The sequence below is a fragment of the Hipposideros armiger genome, unplaced genomic scaffold, assembly GCF_001890085.2.
Source record: "Hipposideros armiger isolate ML-2016 unplaced genomic scaffold, ASM189008v1 scaffold_71, whole genome shotgun sequence".
Taxonomy (NCBI): domain Eukaryota; kingdom Metazoa; phylum Chordata; class Mammalia; order Chiroptera; family Hipposideridae; genus Hipposideros; species Hipposideros armiger.
This window is the reverse complement of record NW_017731421.1, coordinates 2,518,762-2,541,017: the sequence shown is the minus strand read 5'-3', so window position 1 is coordinate 2,541,017 and position 22,256 is coordinate 2,518,762. Positions and strand designations below refer to the sequence as shown.

The following is a 22,256-nucleotide window of genomic DNA, read 5'->3' as shown; positions in this document are numbered from 1 at the left end:
TAAATCTGCTAAATGGCCCAATGGTTGTTTTGTGTAGATACCCAAACTGCCGCTTTCCCCCCACTTGTCTCTTCCTTGATTTTTAAGGCACTCTGGGGATTTCTCTTTTATTCCTTCCTTTCTCTTTTTTTATTTTTGTTTTACTGGGCAATTGTATCCCATTGCTATCTCCTCCCTTTTCAGAGGACACTCCCCACCCCATTCTACATGGTGACATTGTCTTTTTTATTTTTATTTTATTTATCCCAGTTAGTCTTGGAACTTTGGTGCATTCTGAGACAGATGATGTTTATCTAGTCATCATTTATAACTAGTCTAATTCTGAAAAGGATTTGAGCTAGACTCACAGTATGAGTTAGATAGTTACAAAACCACAAAACAAGGGTAACAATACAAAAAAAGGCATGTTATCAGCACTAAGGAAGACCTCTGTACCAGAAAAATCTCACCTCAGACTTGTGACTGTAATTGAGCATAAAATGTAGCATTGTTTCCTGGCCTCCAGGCAGAAAGGGCAACATGCATTATAAAGCTGTCATTATCTAATGTAAACATACACACACACGCACACACACAAACCAACAGAAAAGCTGTCACCAAAAAACTGTTCACAGAAGGGTCTTTTCTAACTTAAGCAAGCTCAGTCCAGGGCTGATACTCTTAGTCCTTTCTGATGATATGAATCCCCTGGGGAGCCTTTCAAAACAATCTATAACCGAGTCCAGGGTTCTGTTTAGGAAAATCATTGAACTGTGCTTAGAGCAGTCAGGGTCTTTTCATGTCACGTGGTCACATCTGTAAACAGTAGCATTCGTTATAGAAAAGTGGCCCCTGAGGGAAGCGGAGTATAGGCATGATGACCTTTTCCTACGGAAGCAGATGTTAGAGTGCATATGGCCCAGCCTCCTCACTTCGCAGACCGAGAACTGAAGCTTCTTAGTGTTCAGTGACTCACTCGGTGCCACACTGGGCTTTGGAGAAGCGATACAATAAAGACTAAGCACATGGCCTTTGTGTTCTGGCCGCGTTGGGATCAAACCCCAGCCCTGCCCCTCTGACTTAGCAAGTTAATGAATGTTGCTAAGGCTCACTTTGCTCATCTGTAAAGTAGAAATGATAATAAGTACCTTCCAAGGATGTTTTTATAATGAAATGAAATATAAGTTATTTAACGTAGAGCTTTTTGCACAGAGCCTGGAACATTGTAAGCACTCAACACAGGGCCGATGCTATAAAATCCTGATGATGATGACGCAGGTCACGATCATGGAAAAGCTAGGTTAAAAATTCAGGTGGGGGCCGGCCGAGTGGCTTAGTCGATTAAGAGTTGGCTTAAGAGCACTAGCTCTGAGCAATAGGACCGCCGGTTCGATTCCCACATGGGCCAGTGACGCTGCACCTGAGCTGAGCTGTTGGTGAGCTGCCAACAGGTGGCAGGATGGCTCAGCTGATGTAACAAGGTTGCCTGTTCGATGGTGGGCTACACCCACCTGCAACTAAGACTGAACTTGGCACCTTGATCTGAGCTGCTGCCTGGATGGCTCAGTGGATAGAGCGTGTGCTCTTAACAACAAGGCTTCCGGGTTTGACTCCCGCATGGGATGGTAGCTTCGCCCACCCACAACTAAGATTGAACACAGCACCTTGAGCCTAGAGGCCACGAGCTGCTGGTGGGAAGCCAGATGATGACTGGCACCCTCCACAACGAAGATTGAAGAACAACAACTTGGCTAATCCCCTTCCCCAATTCCCCAAAAAAATCTTTAAAAAAAAAAAAAAAAACTTCAGGTGGCCTAATATCTGCTATAGCCCTTTGTCCACCCCCATTCTACCAGGATTCTTGTCTGAAAGTGTACTGACCTCTAAAGGACATCACTTAACAGCGGTTCTGAACCTTCCTAATGCCGCAACCCCTTAATACAGTCCCTCATGTTGTGGTGACCCCCAACCATAAAATTATTTTCATTGTTACTCTATAACTGTAATTTTGCTACTGTTATGAATCGTCATGTAAATATCTTTTTTGTTTTCTGATGGTCTTAGGCGACCCCTGTGAAAGGGTCGTTTGACCCCCAAAGGGGTCGCGACCCACAGGTTGAGAACCGCTGAATTAGAAGGTCACTGTGCCATAGGGTAGCTGCTCACCACATGTGGCTGCTTAAAGTTAAATTCATTAAAATTGAATCAAATTAGAATGTTAGCAACTCACCTGCATTACCCACACTGAGTGCTCAGTGGCCCTATGTGGCTGTGGCTGTTACCTTGGACAGCACAGACACAGAGCATTTCCATCATGGCAGAACATTCAATCAGAAGCTGCATTCTTGGATTTTTTATCTCCCAACTTCCTTAGATCAGTATTTTTGTTATTTCAAAATATTATGCTATCATTTTAAGCTGGAAGAAAAGGTTCTCTGGTCTCGTAACTTTACTAGCAAGGACACTTGAGTCCCCCAGAGCCTCAGGGATACACAGTCACACGGCTAGTTAGTAGCAGGGCCTGTTTCAAAACACACTTCAAGCATGAGTCAGTCCGTGGCGGCCCAAGAGGCCTGGGGAATTGGCTCTTTTCAATCTGTGTTTTGATAAGTAGGGCTCTGATTGATCAGGGCTAGGGTATGAATTTAATCCATCCTGTCATACTGCCAAATGCAAGGCAATGTGAGTTCAGAGGGTTTACTACAAGAGAACTAGAATATCGTGTCCTCAAAGCCACAGCCCAGTGGCAGAGTCACCAAGGACAGCACGGGAAGAGCTCCAGACCATACTCGGCCGCTTCTTTGTGTGCCCTTGATTTGTGTGGAAGAAAGAGATTCTGTGAGCTGTTCTCAAACTGACCTGTGAACGGAATATTATTCAGCCAGGAGAAAGAAGGACACTCTGACAATTTGCAACAACATGGGTAAACTTGAAGGCATTCTGCTAAATGAAATAAGTCAGACCGAGAAACACAAGTATTGTATGATCTCGCTCATGTGTAGAATCTTTCTTACAAAGCTGAACTCCTAGGAACAGAGAATAAAATGGTGGTTACTACGGGCTGGGGTGGGGGTAGGGCGAGATGTTGATCAGAGGGGACCAACTTCCAGCTATCAGACGAATAAGTTCTAGGGATCTAAAGTACGACACAGTGACTGTATTTAACCACACTGCATTATATACTTGAAAGTTGCTAAGCAAGTAGATCTTACATGTTCTCATCACAAAAAGGAAATAGTAATTAGGTGAGGTGATGGAAGTGTTAACTAACCCTACCGTGGCAGTCATTTCTCAATATATAAGTGCATTAAAGCATCACACTGTACACTTTACATTTACACAATGTCGTATGTCAATTATATCTCAATAAAACTGGGGGGAAATAGCTAAAATAACATAATATTGATCTGTTAATTTTAAAATTAAAATGTTTCCTTGCAAGAGGACTTCAGCAAGGGTAAAGACTTTGAGATATGTTTTCTGACTCTTAAGAGCATCTGTGTGGTTATTTTTATTGATTGGGTTAATTATGATGAGTTCAAAGCAATTATCAGTAACTTTTCACAAGGTTGATGGACAACCACAACTTTCTATGACATAGTTTACACCTGTAAATGAACAAACAATTAATTGTCACAAATATTTGAATAAATGTAGTTTCTTAGAACAAATATAGTATCACGGCTACAAGTTCACAGTCTTTAGAAGATAATTATTAAAAGGAAAGGTTTTTGTCCTTTTTTTTTGGTAAACAAATTCAAATCCATAGTAACACAAAAAAGGAAAAATAGAGATTTAACTTAAATGTCAAGGGAACCGATGTGAATGTCACTTAGAGTTAGGTTTGGCTGTGAGTGACAAAAAACCACAAATAGCAGGTATTTAAACAAGATAAAAGTTTATTTCTCAAATAAACAGAATCTGGAAGTAAGAATCCAGGGCAGGTATGGCCACTTAAGCAATCATCAAAAATCCAGGTCCTTCTTCTATCTTTTTGCTCTGCCATCACCAACATCTGTCTTCCACCTAATGGTCCAGTTTGACTGCTGGAGCTCCAGCCATGGTGTCTACATTCTTGCCAGCACAAAGGAAGGCCAGGAATAGTTGGGCATTTGGGGACCTTCCTAGAAGTCATACAAGAAACTTCTGCTCAGATTGTTGTAAGAACCAATGCAAGGGAGGCTGAAAGATGTATGCTAGGTGGTCATAAGCCCAGCTAAAGATTGCGGGGGGTTATTGCTAAAGAAGAAAAGGATACGGCTTCCAGAAGGACCTCCAGCAGTCTCTGCCAGAGTATAAAAATATTCTCTGTTAACTTTCTAAACAAACGGTTATTGATCCCATTGTTTGGCATTCACAGAGGTATTTTTGTCAATCCACTCTTGATGTTTCTTTTCAAATACTTTTCTGCGTTTGTGTTTTTCAACTGCAATTCTAACTGAGGAAAAATTAAAAGTATTACGAGTTTGCAGTTTTATCCCAGAAGGTACAAGGCCCTGTATGATTCTTCTTCTGACTCTCTCCAGTGTTTTCTACTACTAATCCACTTCCCTCCATCGCCACCTCTCCTCCATCTCAGCTCTAGCCACACCAAGCTGCGTTCCTCCAAAGCCCTAGGCCCCAGCTTGCCTCTGGGCCTTTGCACATGCTGTAGCCTGTACCTGGAAATGATAGAACCCATGGCTACTAGCCCTGGCTCTGGGTCCCACTGCCTACCTGCGTATCCCAAGACTATTGCTTATAACTGTACCCATAGGCAAGTTACATAACCTCTCTGTGCCTCTGTTTCATTATTTGTAGAATGAAGATAAAACAGTACTTTACTTTATGGTTCTTGTCATTCTCAAATGAGCCAATGAAAGAAAACTGTTCAGAACCTTGCCTAGTATGTAACGAGCCCTCCATAATAGCTAACTTTGTTGAGCATTTACTATGTGCTGAGCACCTTACAGAGATACTCTTACCTAATCTTCACAACAGCCTCGTGGGGTGGCCTTACTATTTCTCCTGTTTTACATATGAGGAAACTGAGGCACAGAGAAGTAAAGTAACTTGCCAAAGGTCCCACAGCTAGCAAGTGATGGAGCCTGGGCTCAAATGTAGGGCCTTCTGTTCTGGGTGTGTGCCCTTTCTCCAACTCCAGCCCCAGCCCCAAAGGTGCAGTGAATTTCCTTCGTAAGGCCATCTGCTGCCTTTGCAGACTTTTATGATAATCCTTTTGGAGACAGGGACAGGCCCAGAGGACTCCTGGGAGCCCATCCCTGACCTTTGCCTTTTGACCTTGACCAGGCTAGGCCCTACCCTGTTAGACTTCTCCAGCCACTGCTCCCAGGATATGAAGCTATACAGCCTCTGCTGCCTCCTGGGTGTTTATCTTTTGTACCCAAGTCTGCGAGGAAGGTCCTGCGGCAGCCTCGAGCAGAGCCTGTGGCTTCCCCACTTCTGAAGCCACAGCTCCCCTCCCAGGGCCATTTATATCCTAGGCCCCATCATCATTCCACCCACTGGAGATCAGGTTCCCACCACAGAGGCCTCTGTGCCCTAAGCCAGGCCTCGCTGGGGTGCAGCCAGCAGCCTGGAGAGGAGAGGTGCGGGCTGGTCTGCTGACCCCTCGTGGTGCGGGAGCAGAGACCTCGGGCCCACCAAGCATCCTGCAGCTCAGAGCTAGCTAGCACTCTCTAGACCCGAGGGTCCCAGCCTTCGGTAGGCATCACAAACCCTGCAGAGAATGGACTAGATGCAGATGTCAAGTTATAGTAGGCTGCATAATGGCTCCTAGAGATACCAGGTCCTGATCACTGCAACCTGTACATGTTATTTTATAAAGAAAAGGGGTCTTTGCAGACGTGACTCAGTGAAGGGTCTTGCCATGGGGAGATGAGCCTGGATTACCTGGGTGCACCCTAAAGCCAATCACAAGTGTTCTTATAAGAGAGAAGGAGATTTGACACACACAAGAGGAAATGGTGATATAAACACAGAGGCAGAGATTGGCGTGGTGTCTCCACAAGCCCAGGGATGCTAGCAACTGCCAGAAGCCAGAAGAGGCAAGGAAGGGGCTCCCCCTAGATCTTCTGGAGGGAGCGCGGCTCTGCTGACTTCTCAACAGTGGACTTCTGGCCTCCAGCACTGTGGGATTTCCAGTTTCTGTTGTTGTAAGCCACCACGTTTGTGGTAGCTTGTTACAGCAGCCACAGGAAAACTAATACACCTGGAAAACTGACAGAAACCCAGGAATATGCATTTTAACTTGTTCTCCGGATGATTTTTTTTAATGCATTTTATTTTATTTTATTTTATTTTAAAGATTTTTATTGAGGAATTGGGGGATAAGATTTTTATTGAGGAATTGGGGGAAGGGGAACAGACAAGTTGCTGTCCTTTTGTTCTTCAGTCTAGTTGTGGAGGACGTTGCTTCACTGGCCCAAGTTGGCACCATCATTGCGCTCTTTCCAGGCGAGGCAGATCAGTCGCCGGCTTCTGGACGGCCGCTCACTGCGGCTGCTGGCCGCTCAAGCTGGATGCTGGCTACACACGGTAGCCCAGGGCAACCCACTGCAGCAGGGGCTGCAGCCTATGCCGTCGCCGGTGACTCACAGCAGCCCAGCTCCAGGTTGAGCTGTTGTTCACCATCTTAGCTGTGGAGGGCAGTGTCACTGGCCCTCATGTGGGATCCGAACCGGGGCCCTCTGGCGTCCCAAGCCAGCTCTTAACCATCACGCCACTCGGCCGGCCCTCCGGGTGATTTTGAGCCCCCGACCCCACAAAGATGGAGAACTAGATGAAATACCTAGACTGAAACTCCGGGAGAACTGTGGATTCTTACACTCTGTCCTTTTGCGCCTCTCCTATTCACATTGTGAGGGACGGGAGATGTCGAATGCGTAAATGCTTCCAATGGGAAAGTGTGAGGAGGTGGAGGTCGCATTATGGGACTGCTGGGGGGTCAGTGATGGAGCCACGTCCCCAGGGAAGGACATGGGGGGGGCGTGCCGCTGCTTTTCATCAGCAAGGAGACTGTGGTTATCCGTATATCACTATTGCTCTGCCTGAACCTGCCTGGACATGAGCACTCCATTTACAGCCCTCCAGCCCTCTAAGTCACCTTCTTGAGAAGGCGTGACAGGAAAGCCAAGAAGGTTCCGTGGTCAGTCACAGGCACCGACTGGCACCATTAGCACAAACCACCTCCTCATCCAGTGCCCCTTGGCGCTTGCCCCATGCCAGGGAATTTACATAACCACCCCGTGAATGGGGCTGACTTTCACACTACAAGGGACTAGTCCTTTTGACCAGAATGGCTAACTGTTCCCTAAAATCACTGGCTGTGCCCATGGTGCCCTTGTCTCACAGTTTCCAGACAGTGTGTCTGCACGCTGGGGATGCTGGGAAGTGGTCCTGTGTGTGATTCAGCCCCAAGCTTCCGCCCTGCTCCGGACGATGTGGACAGAGGTGAAAGGGTCGAATCGGTGTAGGAAGAGGAGGCTGCGTGGCTGCACACTGTTGAGTCCCATGGCACCTGTGCCAGGTGTGCATGAGTCAGGGATCTCCAGAGAAAAGGAACCAATAGGATGTGTGTGTGACCCCAGCTCAAACCTGAAGGCCGTGTGCTGGCAGATTTCCCTGTTCTTCAGAGAAGGTCAGATTTTTTTTCTCCTAAGGCCCCCAACTGATTGGATGAGTCCCACCCACCTTATGCAGGATGACCTGCTTTACTCAGAGTCCACCGATTTAAATGTGGATCTCACCTTTAAAAAAATACCTTCACAGCAGCATCCCATCTAGTGTTGAACCACGTACCTGGGTCCTGTGGCTTAGCTAAGTTGACACATAATAGTAACCATCACAAGGTATATTTTTTTAAGCATTTACATCCCCAAGAGGATCCTAAGCACTGTCATGAATACCAGATACCTATCAAACAGTGGGATGGGTGCTTGGTTCCAAACGAACTCCTCAAAACGGAAAGAGTCTGTTTCATAAGATTGTTGGAAGGCTACAGGAGAATTCTGGTGGGAGGCAGAACCCACCTTCCATGATAAAAACTGAAACCACCACAGGACACTTGCTCTCCCAGCCTCCCTTGTAGTTTAGTTTAGGCTTGTGAATTAGGCTCAGCCAATCAGACATAACCACCCACCTTCAATCAGGAGGTTCAGCTACAAACAGGCTTCTTCTATTCTGTTGTCCTCCAGGCCTCTAATCCCTCTTGCAGCTCTCTCACGTCTAGCCTCATGTTCTCCCTCTTAAACATGATGGTAGAGCTCACCGTCTGTGGTGTCTGGCTTGAGTCATACTACTCCCTGGGGATTGGTTATCAAAATGTGGTCCATAGACTGGCAGCTGCATCATTGCTTGGGAGCTTCTTAGAAATGCAGAATCTCAGGCCCTGCCCCAGACCCACTGAATCTGAATCTGCATTTTAACAAGATCATGGATGACTCATGCACATTCATATTCCAGAAGCACTGACCTGGGACACACCCCTTGACTCCTCCTACTCCAGGCCACCTGCAGGAAACACCCTCATGGGCAGTCTGACCATACTGCACAGTAAGGTTGTCACTATAGTAACCACCATGGCCATCTCTGACCTCTGCCATCATTTTAGCTCCGGTGCCCACAGATGCAGTGAGATTACAATGACTATTGCTATAGAAACCAGCACTGGAGTTGGTCTACTATGAATTTCGCTGTTTTTCCTTCATTCCCTATATCTGTGGAATTATGAACTTTCTAAACCACAGTAAAACATCTGAATTCTTCTTCAGCCTAAGAGAGAATCCACAGATAACAAAGAGGAAAAGTCAGGGCCGCACAATTAATCAAGTACAGGCATAGCAACGGCAGGGGTTTGCTTTGATTTGAAAAGAGACGACAGGAGCCACGCTCTGTGGAGCAGGGCCTGTCCTCCACCTGGCAGAGAGAAGGCTGGGTGATGCGAAAAACAACGCTGGTGATGATGATGATGAACAGCTGCCACTCGCTGAGCGTGTTCTTGGTACCAGACGCCGGGCTACGTACATCATCCCCTCCAATTCTTGTAATAACCCTCTATTTGTTTCCTGTGACTGCTGTAAAAAAATTGCCAGAAATGTGGAGGCTTAAAAAACACATATTTAGTGGCCGGCCGAGTGGCTCAGTTGGTTAAAAGCTTGCTCAAGAGTGAGAGCTCTGAGCAACAGGGTCGCTGGTTCCATTCACGGCCCGAGCTGAGCTGCCGCTGAGCTGCCGACAGGTGGCAGGATGGCTCAGATAAAAAAACAAAAACAAAGAACCACATATTTAATATCTTAACAGTTCCGGGGGTCAGAATACAAAATCAGTTACCCTGGGCTGAAGTTAAGGTGTCAGCAGGGCTGGGTCCTTCAGGGGGCTCCAGGGAGCACCTGTTTCCTTGCCTTTTCCAGCCTCTGGAGGCTCCTGCATTCCTGGGTTCGTGACCCCCTTTCTGGCGTTAGTCCAACTTCTTGCTTCTGTTGTCACATCTCCTCCTTCCTCCTTTGACCTTTTTGCCGCCTCCTGCTAAGAACCCTTGTGGTTGTATTTAGGGCTTACCTGGATAATTCAAGATAGTTTTCCCTTCTCAAAATCCTTAACTTAACCACATGTGCAAAGTCCATTTTGCCAGGTAAGGTAACATTTATAGGTTCTAGGGATTAGGATGTGGATACCTTTGGGGGGCCGTGGTTCAGCCCCCTACACCCTCTGAAATAGGGATTTTTTTATTATCCCCTTTTTTCTGATGAGAAAATTGAGGCACGACAATTGAAATACCTTGTTCAAGGTCACACAGGTAGAAGGTGGAGCCAGAATCTACCTCTTGGTCAGCCTCTCTCCAAAGCCAGCACTTCTAACCTCTGCACTGTACAGCCTCCAGATGACTTTGAATTCATCCACTGTTGTCACTAGGTTAAAGGAAGTGAACTGAAACCATCAGCTCTCTGAGGAGTTTGAACTTGCAGTTGATGCTCTTCTACCACAGACTAAAACTTCAAGGGCAGGGAAGGGCTTAAGTCAAACCACAGGTGTATTACTCTGCCAGGGCTTCCGTAACAAATCAACACAAGACTAGGTGTCTTGAACAAAAGAAACTTATTTTCTCACAGTGCTGGAGCCTGGAAGTCCAAGATCAAGGTTTCAGCCGTTTTTTTGTGGTTTTATTTTCCTGAAGCATCTCTCCTTGGCCTGAAGATGGCCGCCCTCTTGCCGCAACTTTCACATGGGGGCCCCTCTATGCATATACACCCCCTGGTCTCCTTTTATAAGACCAGTCGTAATGAATGAGGGCCCACCCTAACGGCCTTATTTTAATACAGTTAAACATTCTGAGGTACTACTGGGTGTTAGGGCTTCAACATACAAAGTTGAGGGGGAATACACTTCAGCCCATATCAACACGTATTGTCTCTGACCTCAGGCACAAGGCAGTTTAGGTATCTGAGATGAATTCCAGAGCCCTGTGGATACCCTCATTCCCAGTTTTAATACTTGGTCTTTATCACTGTGTCTCCAGCCTCACCCGCAATGACTTTATCATTACCCTGGCTTCGTGATCGTATTAGTTTCCTGTGGCGGCTCTGACAAATTACCACAAACTCAGTGGGTTAAAACAAAACACAATTTATTCTCTTACAGTTCTGGAGGTCAGTAGTTAGTTCAAAATCAGTTTTAGCGGTCCAAAACTAAAGGTGTCAGGTCTTTTGGAGCCATTACTCATCTGACCACAGAGATCCTTCCTCACACATGTCCTGGTCACCCCATGAGCCCTGGAGGGACAAATAGGAGATGATGCATGTGAAAGCTCTCCGTGAGCTATACAGGTCTTCCCTGCCTCAGGGCCTTTGCACAGTCTGTTCCTGCTGCCTGGAGCGTCCATCCGTCTACACACACGCTCACATATGGCTGAGGCCTTCACATCTTAGGGGTTTTGTCACCTCCTCAGAGAGGCCTTCCCACCTCAGCCCTGTTGATTGTCTACCCCAGCACCCTGGCACTGATCACAGTTTGTAATTGCTTTGCTACTTGTTGGTTTATGTGTTTATTATCTGTCTCTCTATGAGACGGTTATGTCTATGAGAACAAGGACCTGATGAGCCCTGGTTGCTTTATCTCCAGCCCCTGGAAGTGTGAGTCCAATTTGGTGCTCCCTAAAGGATTGTCGGATGAATAAATGATGTTAATAGATGACATTTATCAGTTACACGCCATGGCCAGGTTTGGGTTTTGTCATTGAAGGTACTGCCTGTGGGTATGCCTGTGGCTCAGTAGTCCCCAAATCCAACCATGATCCCTTTGTGGCCGGGTCCTGTTTTCTAATCTCTCCAAAGCGTTTTGTCCCCATCACAAACACCTTCATGTGCTTATTCCCACCTTCCTTGCTCCACACCCTGGATCCTTCCTAAGCCCCCAGGCAGCTGGCTATTTCAATAGAACCAAAGAAGGAAGGAAGGAACCAGATAGACCCCCCAAGTCGGCCAACTATGACCCACCATCTGATTTTGTGAAGAAGGTTTTCCTGGAACACAGCCAAGGTCACTCATTTGTGGGTTGTCTGAGGCTGCTTTCTTATAATGGCAGAGCTGAGTGGTTGAAACAAGATTGTGTGGCCCGTAATTCCAAAATACAGTAAAACCTTGAATTGTGAGTAACGTGGTTTGCGAGTGTTCCACAAGATGAGAAAACATTTCTAATACATTTTAAGGTGGTAAACGAGCAATGTCTTGCAATACGAGTAGTTTGTTCCTGGAACAAATTATGCTCGCAAACCAAGGTATTACTGTATTTACTACCTGGCCTTTTACAGAAAAGGTTTGCTGACCCCTGAAATAGACCATCTGATCCAAACCCAGCCACTTTACAGATGAAGACACTGAGATCCAAACGTTTACAGGCCGGAGCCACTGTGAGATCCAGGCAGATTCAGGACTGGAATTCAGCTCTGCAGAATCTCCCACATAGCCTACCATCCTCCTTAGTGCTCAGCCCCTCCCCAACCAAACTCCTTTCAATTCTGGACTGTCACCCACGTCACCAGCTCTCTCTTCCCATTTCAGAAAGGTCCCAACAAACTTCCTGAGCTGACTCGCTCTCTGGACCCTACAAGAAGCCCATCTGGGCTTCCTCTTTCCTTCCAGAGCCTCTGTCCCACCCCACAGACCTTCTCTTGGAACACCCTAGCAAAGATTTGCCCTATTTGAGCTGACTTGTACCCGCTCTGTTCACCTCAGGCCACCGGTCAGGGGTTATCAAACCTGGCTTGTTACAGAATTCCCAGAGGAGCTTGTTTAGAATGCAGATGCCCAGGGCCCCACCCAGACCTGTTCAAATCAGAGCTTTGGCAATTTTCACACGCTTCCCCCCCATGAGCCTGATGTTGACACAACCTAAAGAGACAGCTCATTAAGCCAAGAGCTCCTTAAACTCCCTCTGAGTTTTAGTCACTACAGATGACTTCAGAACAAAGTTAGGAGTCAGTGGAACAATGTTCTCTTCAAAAATCTATAAGGAAAATCAAAAATCTATAAGGAGAAGACTGTCTTTTTTTCCCTCAGCATTTTCTAACTTCTCAACTCAAGGCCCTAGAATTCTTTCCCATCTCCAACTCCTCCAAAAGAAACTCACAAATCATACTATTTTTTTCCACTCTGAGCAGACAAGATAAGAAGATTTTTAAATGAGTTTCTGGCAAAGAATTCATGAGCTTATAAACTGTTGAGGTCCGAGGGATGAAAAGAAGGCAATGTTGAAAGGACAGAATAGGTACATAGAAGATTTCAGAGGAGGCTGGAATCCCGAGGATCAAGGTTTCTGATTCTGGCGCTGCCAGCTGTCTTGGTCGCTGTGGTGTTTTGAAGGCGGCAGAGCCTCTTTTTCTCCTCTTGGCATTCGTCAGGAGCTGGCTGCCTGCCCTGGGTCTTGGCATCTCACATGAAAGGTAGCAGCCGAAGGATAGCCGATGGAGATGCAGCCCCTAAGACTGGAAGTTGTGGGCTGTGCTTCGGGGGCACTGAGCAAAGTAAAGTGGTGATGGGGGCGGGGCCGAGATGGTGTTGCCTCTGCAGAACAACCCAGGGGGGTTCTGTGAGCACTCCGGGCTGTTTTCAGCAGTGATGGAGACATGGTGACAAAAATAAGTCCTGCTCACCTGAGACAATAGAATCCAATTCCATTTCAAGCCAGTGTGTGTTTATTGGGTGCTTGATTCAGTTTAGGTGATGGAGAGAATGAGAGAATGAGGGCGACAGCCGAGCAGCAAGCCCGTTCAGGCAGAAATAACCCGGGAGTCTGCCCCATAGGTCCATGGGTCCAGAAACTTGATTTTTATCCATTTCACCCAGTAAGAAATTGGTAAATCTTAGTCTGTTTCATGAACAAATATTTATTAAGTGCTACAGCCTGCCAGGAACTGTCCTGGGGCTGGGGCTGGATCAATGAACTGAGCATTGCCAGGTCGTCCCTACCCCGTGGTGTTTACATTCTAACAGGGCATCTGCAAGGCCAGCAGGTAAGGCCAGTGTGGTGGGGTCCACCATGGAAGGTGGCTAGGTGGGACAAAATCATCAGGAGAAATGGGAGAGGTGGGATTTGAATTGTGGTTTGAAGGTTGAGTGGGGTATGGATTTTTAAAGGGCTGGAGGCCTTTCAGATAGGGGATGAGCTTCATTAGCAGAACTGAACATTGCGTGCTATCAAGGGTCCATGATCAGATCAGCCTCCCTTGGGTAACAGGGCATGCTAGGTAACAGAGTGCATGCTGGGAAGTTGGACAAGAGAATGTCAGTATCAAGTGGGGTTATGGCACATGGGCTATGTAGTCAAAAGACTTGGGTCTGACTCCCAGCTCTCACACTTGCTAACCTTCTGATCCAGGCCATAAACTTCATTATCTTGATCTACAAATTGGGCATAATCATAAGTAGCTCGTTGATTGGTCCTAAGCATTTAGATGAGATCATAAAGGGGAATAACTGAGATGAATGTAAAACACTTAGCTGTTGAATATTATTAGCATTAGATAAATAGGCCCTACTCTGGGAAACTGGAACCAGCCACCAAAAACTTGGTGGGAAGCTTATGCCATCTGCATACGGTGAGGGGTTCTTTGCCTTGTAACCTGTCTACCATCCTCTCTCGTTCCCATGGCAGCCATGCTGGACTGAGTGGCAGCACCAGGGCTAGGGTAAGGGAAGAGAGGCACCTGGAACATACTTGCATGACCCGATCTCCTTAAATTTTGCAACCTAGGCACGCCCCACATGCCTCATCGTAGTCTCAGCCCTGCTTCATGGTAAGAAGCATTTTTGATCTACACAGTGTGTTTCTCAAAGTGTGGTCCTTGGTCTACCTAAATCAGTATCATAGCGGCTGCTTATTACAATTATACTCCTGGACCCTACACAATCAGCATTTATGGAGATAAGGCTGGGAAGGTACATTTTATTTTAACAAACACACACACACACACACACACACACACACACACACGTACGTGATCCCCAAGCCCTCTACCAATACTTCAGAGCAGAAATTCTTTGACTGTGGTCCCCCAGCCCAGCAGCATCAGCAACTCCTTAGAACCGCACATTTTTGCCTACCTCTCCAGATCTCCTGAATCAGACACTCTGGGGGTGGGGCCCAGTAATATACTTTAACAAGCCCTCCAGATAATTCTGATGCACATTAAGGGGATGAATGCACATTATGGGAAGGTTTTAAAAACTACCAATGACTGCCCCCATCCTCAGTGAATTAAATCAGAATTCCTGGGACAGGACTCAGGCATCGGTATTTTTCAAAAGCTCCGCCCCCCTTCCCTTGTAATCCTAACGAGAGGACAGAATTTATAATAACCTCTGCAAGAAATAGGAAGTCGGCACAAATGCGTTCCACTTAGAAAGTTGTAGATCCGCCAGACATTGTCTCAGGTAATTCTTGCACCAAGCTGGACACCCCGCTGTGATCCCATTAGCAAGGTGAGGCCCCTGAGGCTCCAGGGCTTCAGGGGTGTGGGGAAGGTCCCCTCGGGCCCCTCCACCTTTGCGGGCTGTTGCCAGCAGCTGCCTGTAGACTTGGCCCTCGCTACTCCCTTCCCAGGTGCTAAAGCCGGTCGGCAGCCTGGTGCTTGGGCAGGGCTGAGGCCTGGGAGCGATCCAGGAGGATTGGCAGGAAGCGGCTGGGGCCGGAGAGCTAAAGGACGCCTTAACATTGAGCTCAGAATAGGGAGCCCCAAGTACTAACACCCGCAGGCATGTGGGGGGTTTTCCACTAAGCACCAGACCCTGTGCTTGGTGCTTTAAGTGAGTCATTTCCTTTTTGTTCACATGATCCCTGAGGGAGATAATTCCCGCAGAATCGTCCCATCTTATCCTTTCACAGCCACTTTATCCCCGGTTTATAGATGAGGAAACTGAGGCCTAGAGGCTCCGGGGAGCCTGCCGCGAGGTCACCAGTGCGGTCAGGATGTCTCCAAAGGCTATCCCACTGCTCTGGAATGCAGAGGCAAGGTCTCCAGGGAAAGCAGGGGGGGGGGCAGGCGACGAAGGGGAAGGGGAGGAGGGCTGAGCCGGCAGCCCCGGGCCCCGGCGGCCCTCACGCATCTCCACGTCCCTCCCCCGCTGCAGGCCCTTCCTCGTGCTGCCGCCGCTGATGGAGTGGATCCGGGTGGCCGTGGCACACGCCGGCCACCGCCGCAGCTTCTCCATGGACAGCGACGACGTCCGCCAGGCGGCCCGGCTGCTCCTGCCAGGCGTGGACTGCGAGCCGCGCCAGCTCAGGTAGGGACCGCGGGCGGGGCGCAGGGATGGGGGGCGCCCTTCCCGGACACCCGCCCAGCCGGCTTCCGAGTGGAAGGAGACCCCGGCAGCCCGCGGGCCTTCGGACTGATTGCATCTACCTCTTCAACCTGAGCCCTGCAGGGCGGTGTGCTCCGGAGGTCCCCACTGGTTTACATGACAGGCATGGGCTTAACAGTAAGCAGGTCCCCTGAGTTCCAGGGATGGATGAGGACAGCAGCCAGGCTGTGCGGGAATGCTCTGAGGCTACCACTACAAGATATCCTTTGCCTTGCTTCTTTCATATTCTTTCTATTCGTAATTCCTCTCTGTCTCCTCCCTCCCCCACCCTCCCTCCTCTTCCCTCCACAAGAAGTAAATTATGGTCTTTCTGTAGTTTTCTAACAAAAGCTTGCCGTGTACAATTTCTAGCGACAGAGGAGCACGCCTCTCTTTTTCACGTGCTAAGGGATGGAGTGGCTCGCTCTGTATTTTTCAAGCCTCTGCCCAGGTCTCCTCTCCATCCGGGTGGGAATTATTCGTGGGCTGCTCGGGGACACCCCCATGCGTGGGTGCTCATTTTTATCCAAAGCAAAAGAAAGAAAGCAACTCACTCAGCTGAATCAAAACCTGACTCTAAATGCAAAGAGCACAGGAACTCTGAGGGGTGTGTGTGCACAACCTGCCTCCCTGCGCTGTTTGCCAGGTGGTCATTGTCAATATTTTCAAACCCCCACTGCCCATATGATGAAAAACTGCCCTTCCTCTTAAGTTCATCTGGCCTGAGCCTGTGGCCAGGCTGCAGAGGTTTTCATTCTTCCAGGACCTTATTGGGGTCTGCAAGGAAAGGGAGGGTTTGCAGTATCACACATGGCCCAGAGATGCCCTTCAGCAGGGGGCTGATCGAAACCATCATCGTGGGATTTACTGAATGCTTACCAAATGCTGGGCACTGCTCTAAGTGCTTTACACAGATTATCTAATATCTAATATTCCCCAAACCCTACGAGGCATGTTCCATTATGCCCACTTTACAGATAAGGAAACTGAGACAGAGATAGGTTAAGTAATATGCCCAAGGTCACAGGGACTAGTAAGTAATGCAATCAGGATATGAATTCAGATAGCCCAGACCCCCAGGCCCATAGTTTTAAGTGTTGAGTTGGACTGTCCTCAGGTTTCTGTCTAGGCAGTTTCTGGCTGTGCCACCATCACTTACACCTTATCACCTAGAATAACAGCAGGTCTCGAAGAAAGGCCAGGAGCAGCAATTTATTGAGCACCTACTATGTGCCATTGATCAATTGCAACAAGAGATTTGTATTCATTACTTGTCTCCTTTAGTCCCTGAAGCAGCATCCTGAGGTTAGCATAATCTTCCTGTTTTGCAGATTAGGAAGCCTTTGGTGGGACAGCTTCTAGGTGGAGGTGCCAGGAATGAGATTTTTGTGGCATATCCTCCAGAGCCCTTCCTCTGCCACCAGACTCTCCTGCCTTGTGTTTCCTGGGTGTGGCACCTTACCTGCAGCTCACTCCCATCACCCCTGCTCACTGCCCCAGCTCCAACCTGGGATGAGCTTGAGACGAAGCCTGGGGCTGCTGGGTGGTGGAGAAAGTAGAATGTTTCTTTTACTCTTGCTGACAAAGTAACTCCTTGTTTGTCACGGTCTCAACAGACCCCACAGCTATCAGGTTAGGAACCTGGGCTTCAGAGTCCCATTGCCTGGGTCCAAATCCCACCGCATGGCTAATTAGCTATGCAACCTTGGGCAAGCTAGTTAACCTCTCCGGACCTTCATTTCCCCACCCAAAAGATGGGCTTAATAATAGCAGCTCCCTTTGGAGGTTGGTGCAAGCACAAAGCAGGGTTATGAACATGCTGAAAGGAGTAAGTGCTCACGACATGGTTGTTATGAGCTAGCATTGCCCCGTCTCTACTATCCCTAAACTAGTAATGGAGACTCCTACCTAGGCGTTGCTTTATAATTCTGAAAGGCTTTTAACATGTCAGCCTCCAAGCAAACACTGTTGTTACCCAGGAAAGTAGTGCTGCCCCGTTTTGCAGAGGAAGAAATCAAGACCCAGCAGGATTAGGTAACTCTCCCAACATCGCACAGGTATGAAGTGACAGAGTTAGGCATTGGATATCAAACCCAGACACCCAACGACAGAACCATTTTTTCTGGTCCCTCGCCCTAGTCCTAGACTCAGCCATCTTGGAGAATGCTGATAACCCTCTTCCAGATGCTTGTGTTCTTGTCATAATTCCACAGGCTGAGTATGAGCTTCAAAAGCTACTGTCTATCTCTGCGCTCCTGGTCCAGCAAGGAACTTTGACTCCATGGTCTAGGGACCAAGTGTGTGTTATTCTGACAGTCATGCCAGGGAGTTCAATTTCAACATCCATCCTGTTTGAGGCCTCAACCGTGGCATTCAGGGTGTGAGTGAGATATCCTGGCTGGCCAATAGGCACACATTTAGAGCAGAGAGAGAAAGGGATGCCATGTGAGTCTCTAGGCTATTTTTGGTCATTTATCTCTCAATCCTTGACTCATTTGTCTCTAGAAGGATGATTTGTGCATAGAAAATATACTAATTCTAGCTATATTTTCATTAAGTCTAGAAATCATTTTCAAAGAAAAAAACCTAAAATAGAGTCTTTCATTAGCTTTCCTCATATTATAAGTGTAACACAAGTTCCATTAACTAGACTAAATTTAGTATGTGAAAGGAAGAATGAGTTTTGTTTTGTTTTTTTGTTTAAAGAGTACCTATTTTTCAATCCAGGCAACATAGAGGTACATCTGTACAATCTCATTTAATGTGACGTGAAGTAGGAATTACCGTCTCCAGCTTACGGGTAATGGGATCAAAGAAGTTTTGTTTATTTAGAGATCCTTCCTCTGAGCCTTGCACTAACAGTCTTCACGGTGTGCTGTCCCCAACTATTGTGCAAGACAGACTTTATTGTCCCATTTTACAAACAGGAAAGCTGAGGTTAATTGAGGTTATGGAACTTCTCCAAGGTCACACAGACGACTGTGAGGCAGATGAGGTCTGGAATGGAGGCTTTGGTGAGTAGAGTTAAAAATATATATATAGTTGTTTGTCACTGCCCTCCCAGACATTCATCTTCGAAGTTGTCACACAGGCTCCTAGGTCTGAGTCAATCAGAGCTGAGCTCCCCTCTCCAAAACAGCCCTAGAAAAATTCAGGTACGTTGGCGGTCTAACAAACGCAGGAACTTGGAGCTTGGTGTTGGCGACTAGAGTGTCCTGACTATTAGCACGCATAATTACCTACCAGCTGGCTAAGGTTTCCTGGTGGGAGGCAGCCGGGACACCAGCCTGCACAGAGCAACCGAAGTCAAGGATTCCCAGGTCTGACACTAGTGCTGCCATTGATTTTCAGAGTGACCTTGGTCAAAAGCCGCGGGATTTCTGCTTTGGTCTTTATTTGGCTGCAGAAAAGCCTCTCCGTGGTGATCAGGTTTATTCAGAAGGAATACCATTTGATGCGGCTGCAGTTTTTCTGGGGTGACCTATTTATTCTTCCTTAATTAAAGGCCCCAGTAAACTTAACCTGGAGCAAGCAGGCCTTTTTTGTTTTTTTTTCTCCTTGTCTTTTGGGAGGCAGGGGAGGGGCAGTAGAATAAGGGAAAAGACAAATGGTACACCCTGGCAGGGTTTGTACTTTTTAAAAAATTAATTGGTTTTGAAACATTTCAGAAATGCAAAGAGTAAATACTGTTGTTTTCCCCATATTTGTAAGGGGCAATTTTTCTGCTCCAAAGTGAGGCTGTGTTAAAATGAAGGTAGTGAGGGGTGTCCCCAGTTCCTGTCTTAGCTGATAAACGGCACCTACCAACAGGCTTTGGGGGTTAGAACCATGCGCTCACTCCAGGAAATGGTGAATCTTTCTGCAGGTGTTTTTTAAATTCAAACCAGATTTTGAGCTGTCTCAAAGTGGATACGTTTGGGGGTGGTAAGGCTCAAATAGTATCAGGATGGGACTCAAGAGCCCTGGGTCATTATAGTCTTTCTTTCGCTCTTTCATGGTTTGTTGAGCACCTACTAAGTGCCAAACCGCACACTAGATGCTGCCGTCTGGGTCTGCTGCTTTCTAGAGGTGACCTGGGGCAAGCCACGAGCCCATCTCAACAGGGCTATTTTCCTCTCCTGTAAAGATGGGGGTGACAGCTGCTTCATGGGGTGAGGAGCCTCATAGAGGGCCGCGTATGAATTTAATGAATTGCACCACTGTTTGATCTGCTACTTTTCACCCATCCCAGATCTCCTGGGCACCTTTCGAGGTGAACACGTTTTGCTATTTGTATGCTGCAAGTCAACCTGGGTTCTAAGGTGAAGGTTGTGCCACAATAGTATCTGTCCTAAAATTCTGTTTACTCTTACATAGCCATATAATGACAGCTAAAAGTTTGGGTTCATTCACCAAATATTTATGGGGTGCTGATGGCCCACCAAGCTCTGTGTGGGGCCAAGTCACAGGGAGACCAAGTCAGGAAAGACCCAACTGCTGCCCAGAAGGACCACAGCATCTAGTGCTGCCCAGTCAAGTAGGAGACAGACCTTGTATGGTTGGAGCTGCCGGCCCTCGTTCCTATAAACATCTGTGGCCCTTTAAGAAGAGGATCACCCAGATGACAGGAATTCCAGCCCTTGGTATCAGAAGGCCAGATGCTCTCCATCCATTCTCTACCTTATCTAGATGGAACCAGGTCTTGTTCTGGGCTCAGAGGAGACGAAGTCCCTGCTGGGCAGTCACAGACAATAAACACGAGTGAACAAATGAGCAAGATAATTTCACAGAGTATGAGCTCTACAAAGAAAGTCAGAGCAGGGTAGAGAGGAATTGAGGGAGGGACAGATCGATGGGATGTTCAGAGAGCCCCTCAGGACCTTGAAGGGGAGGGGACAGTGTCACTCTCCTGCTTTGGAGGCATATGTGGTGTCCTGGCCAGGAGTCCATGGAAGAGACTGGGGCTGGGAGATCTTGGGCCACATCCATGCGAGCCATTTCCCTCGGTCATGTCCACATCAACCCCTGAATTCGGACTTGGGGCCTCGCCGCGCTCTCCCGCAGAAGGTCACCTGCAGAGGTGGAGCACCTGGGCCTGGGCATGGCTCTGTGGGGCCCTGGAAGGCTCCCAGCCTCTCACAGAGTCAGAACCACCCTTTCCTCTCCCCTTGAATGCCCTCGTCCTCGCCTGGCGCTGGACAAATCCCTCAGCTCCCCACGGCCTCTCCAGTGGGACTGCCATGAAAGTGCAGCCACGGAACGCCAGCCCCTTCTTCACCTCCCACAGACATAAAATCCACACTGCAGGCCCCACGGCGACCCCGTGGGAGCTGCTGCTGCCCTTGCACTAAGGTCAATGCATTATCGCCTCCTGGAAGACAGGAAACTGACCTGTTCGTGATCCCAAGAGGGTCACTTTGGGGCTCAGCTGTCCTCCCCCAACAATGTCAGGGACAGGCCACGGAGCCTGCTCCAGGGGCTGAGCTGACAAGACAGCCCTGCAGTCTGTAGGCATGTACCAAGCGCCTCCTGTGTGGCTGACCCACTATGAGTTAGACTGGGGTGGGGGTGTTGGGCAGTGGGGTCCAAGTAATTACAGAAAAACCTGGTAAATACTCTGATAGGCAGTAAAGATCCAGGTCTGGGAGAGCTGGACATGCACAAGGTACCGTTTGAGCTGAATCCTAAAGAAGACACAGATTTACCAGGTAGAGAAGGTGAAGAGAGGAGAGGAAAAGGGAGGGCATTAGAAGAATAAGTCCACACAGAAGGAACCGCATATGCAAAGGCCTCAAGGTGGGAACGTGTGTTGAGGGAAACAAGGACTTCAAACCAAGAGCATCGGATTCAGCCAGTATGACTCTAAGTGTCCCCTGTGGGCCAGGCCCCTGGCACCAAAAGCTTGTCTGAATTCAGCCTGGGGAAGGTCTTTTATGCCATGCCAAAGAATTTTCACTATATCCTGTAGGAGATTATTATTATTATTAAGGCAGATTATTAAGCAGGGAAATGACATCTGATTTATAGTGTAGAAAGCGGGGCTGGTGGTGGCCTGGAAAATGGCCTCAGGAGGGCAGGATCAGGGGCCTGGGGTCAAGAAGCTGCTGCAAGAATCCAGGTGGACAGCTGCACTAAGGCAGAAGCAGGGGCGACAGAGAGATGGAGAGGATGCTAGAGAAAACAGAGAAGGTAGAAGCCGCGGGGGACCAGCAGGGGGGCGACAGACTGAAATGTGTTAGAAATGACTCAGTTGGGCTGCGGGAAGAGGGGCATGGGAGTCAGTGTTTCCTGGATACATAGAATTATGTCTGTACGTATGTTTAGGTGAAGGGGCACTGAATATATTTTACCACAGTTTTTTTAAATGGCCCTGGCATGTTATCAGGTGAAAACGACCACACAGACTAGTGTCTAAGGCGTCACCCGTGTGTGACACATACATACCCATGGGTATTTGCTGTCTAC

General features: G+C 47.9%; 1 protein-coding gene across 4 annotated transcripts in view; it reads left to right on the top strand.

The window, feature by feature from the left end:
- ABTB3 (ankyrin repeat and BTB domain containing 3) overlaps positions 1–22,256 on the top strand; it is a 297,350-nt gene that overhangs the window by 205,426 nt on the left and 69,668 nt on the right. For all 4 annotated transcript variants that reach the window (XM_019642633.1, XM_019642631.1, XM_019642634.1 and 1 more), the window contains exon 4: positions 15,603–15,755. In XM_019642633.1, the coding sequence (XP_019498178.1) occupies positions 15,603–15,755 (153 nt within the window). The remainder of the gene's footprint in view (positions 1–15,602; positions 15,756–22,256) is intronic.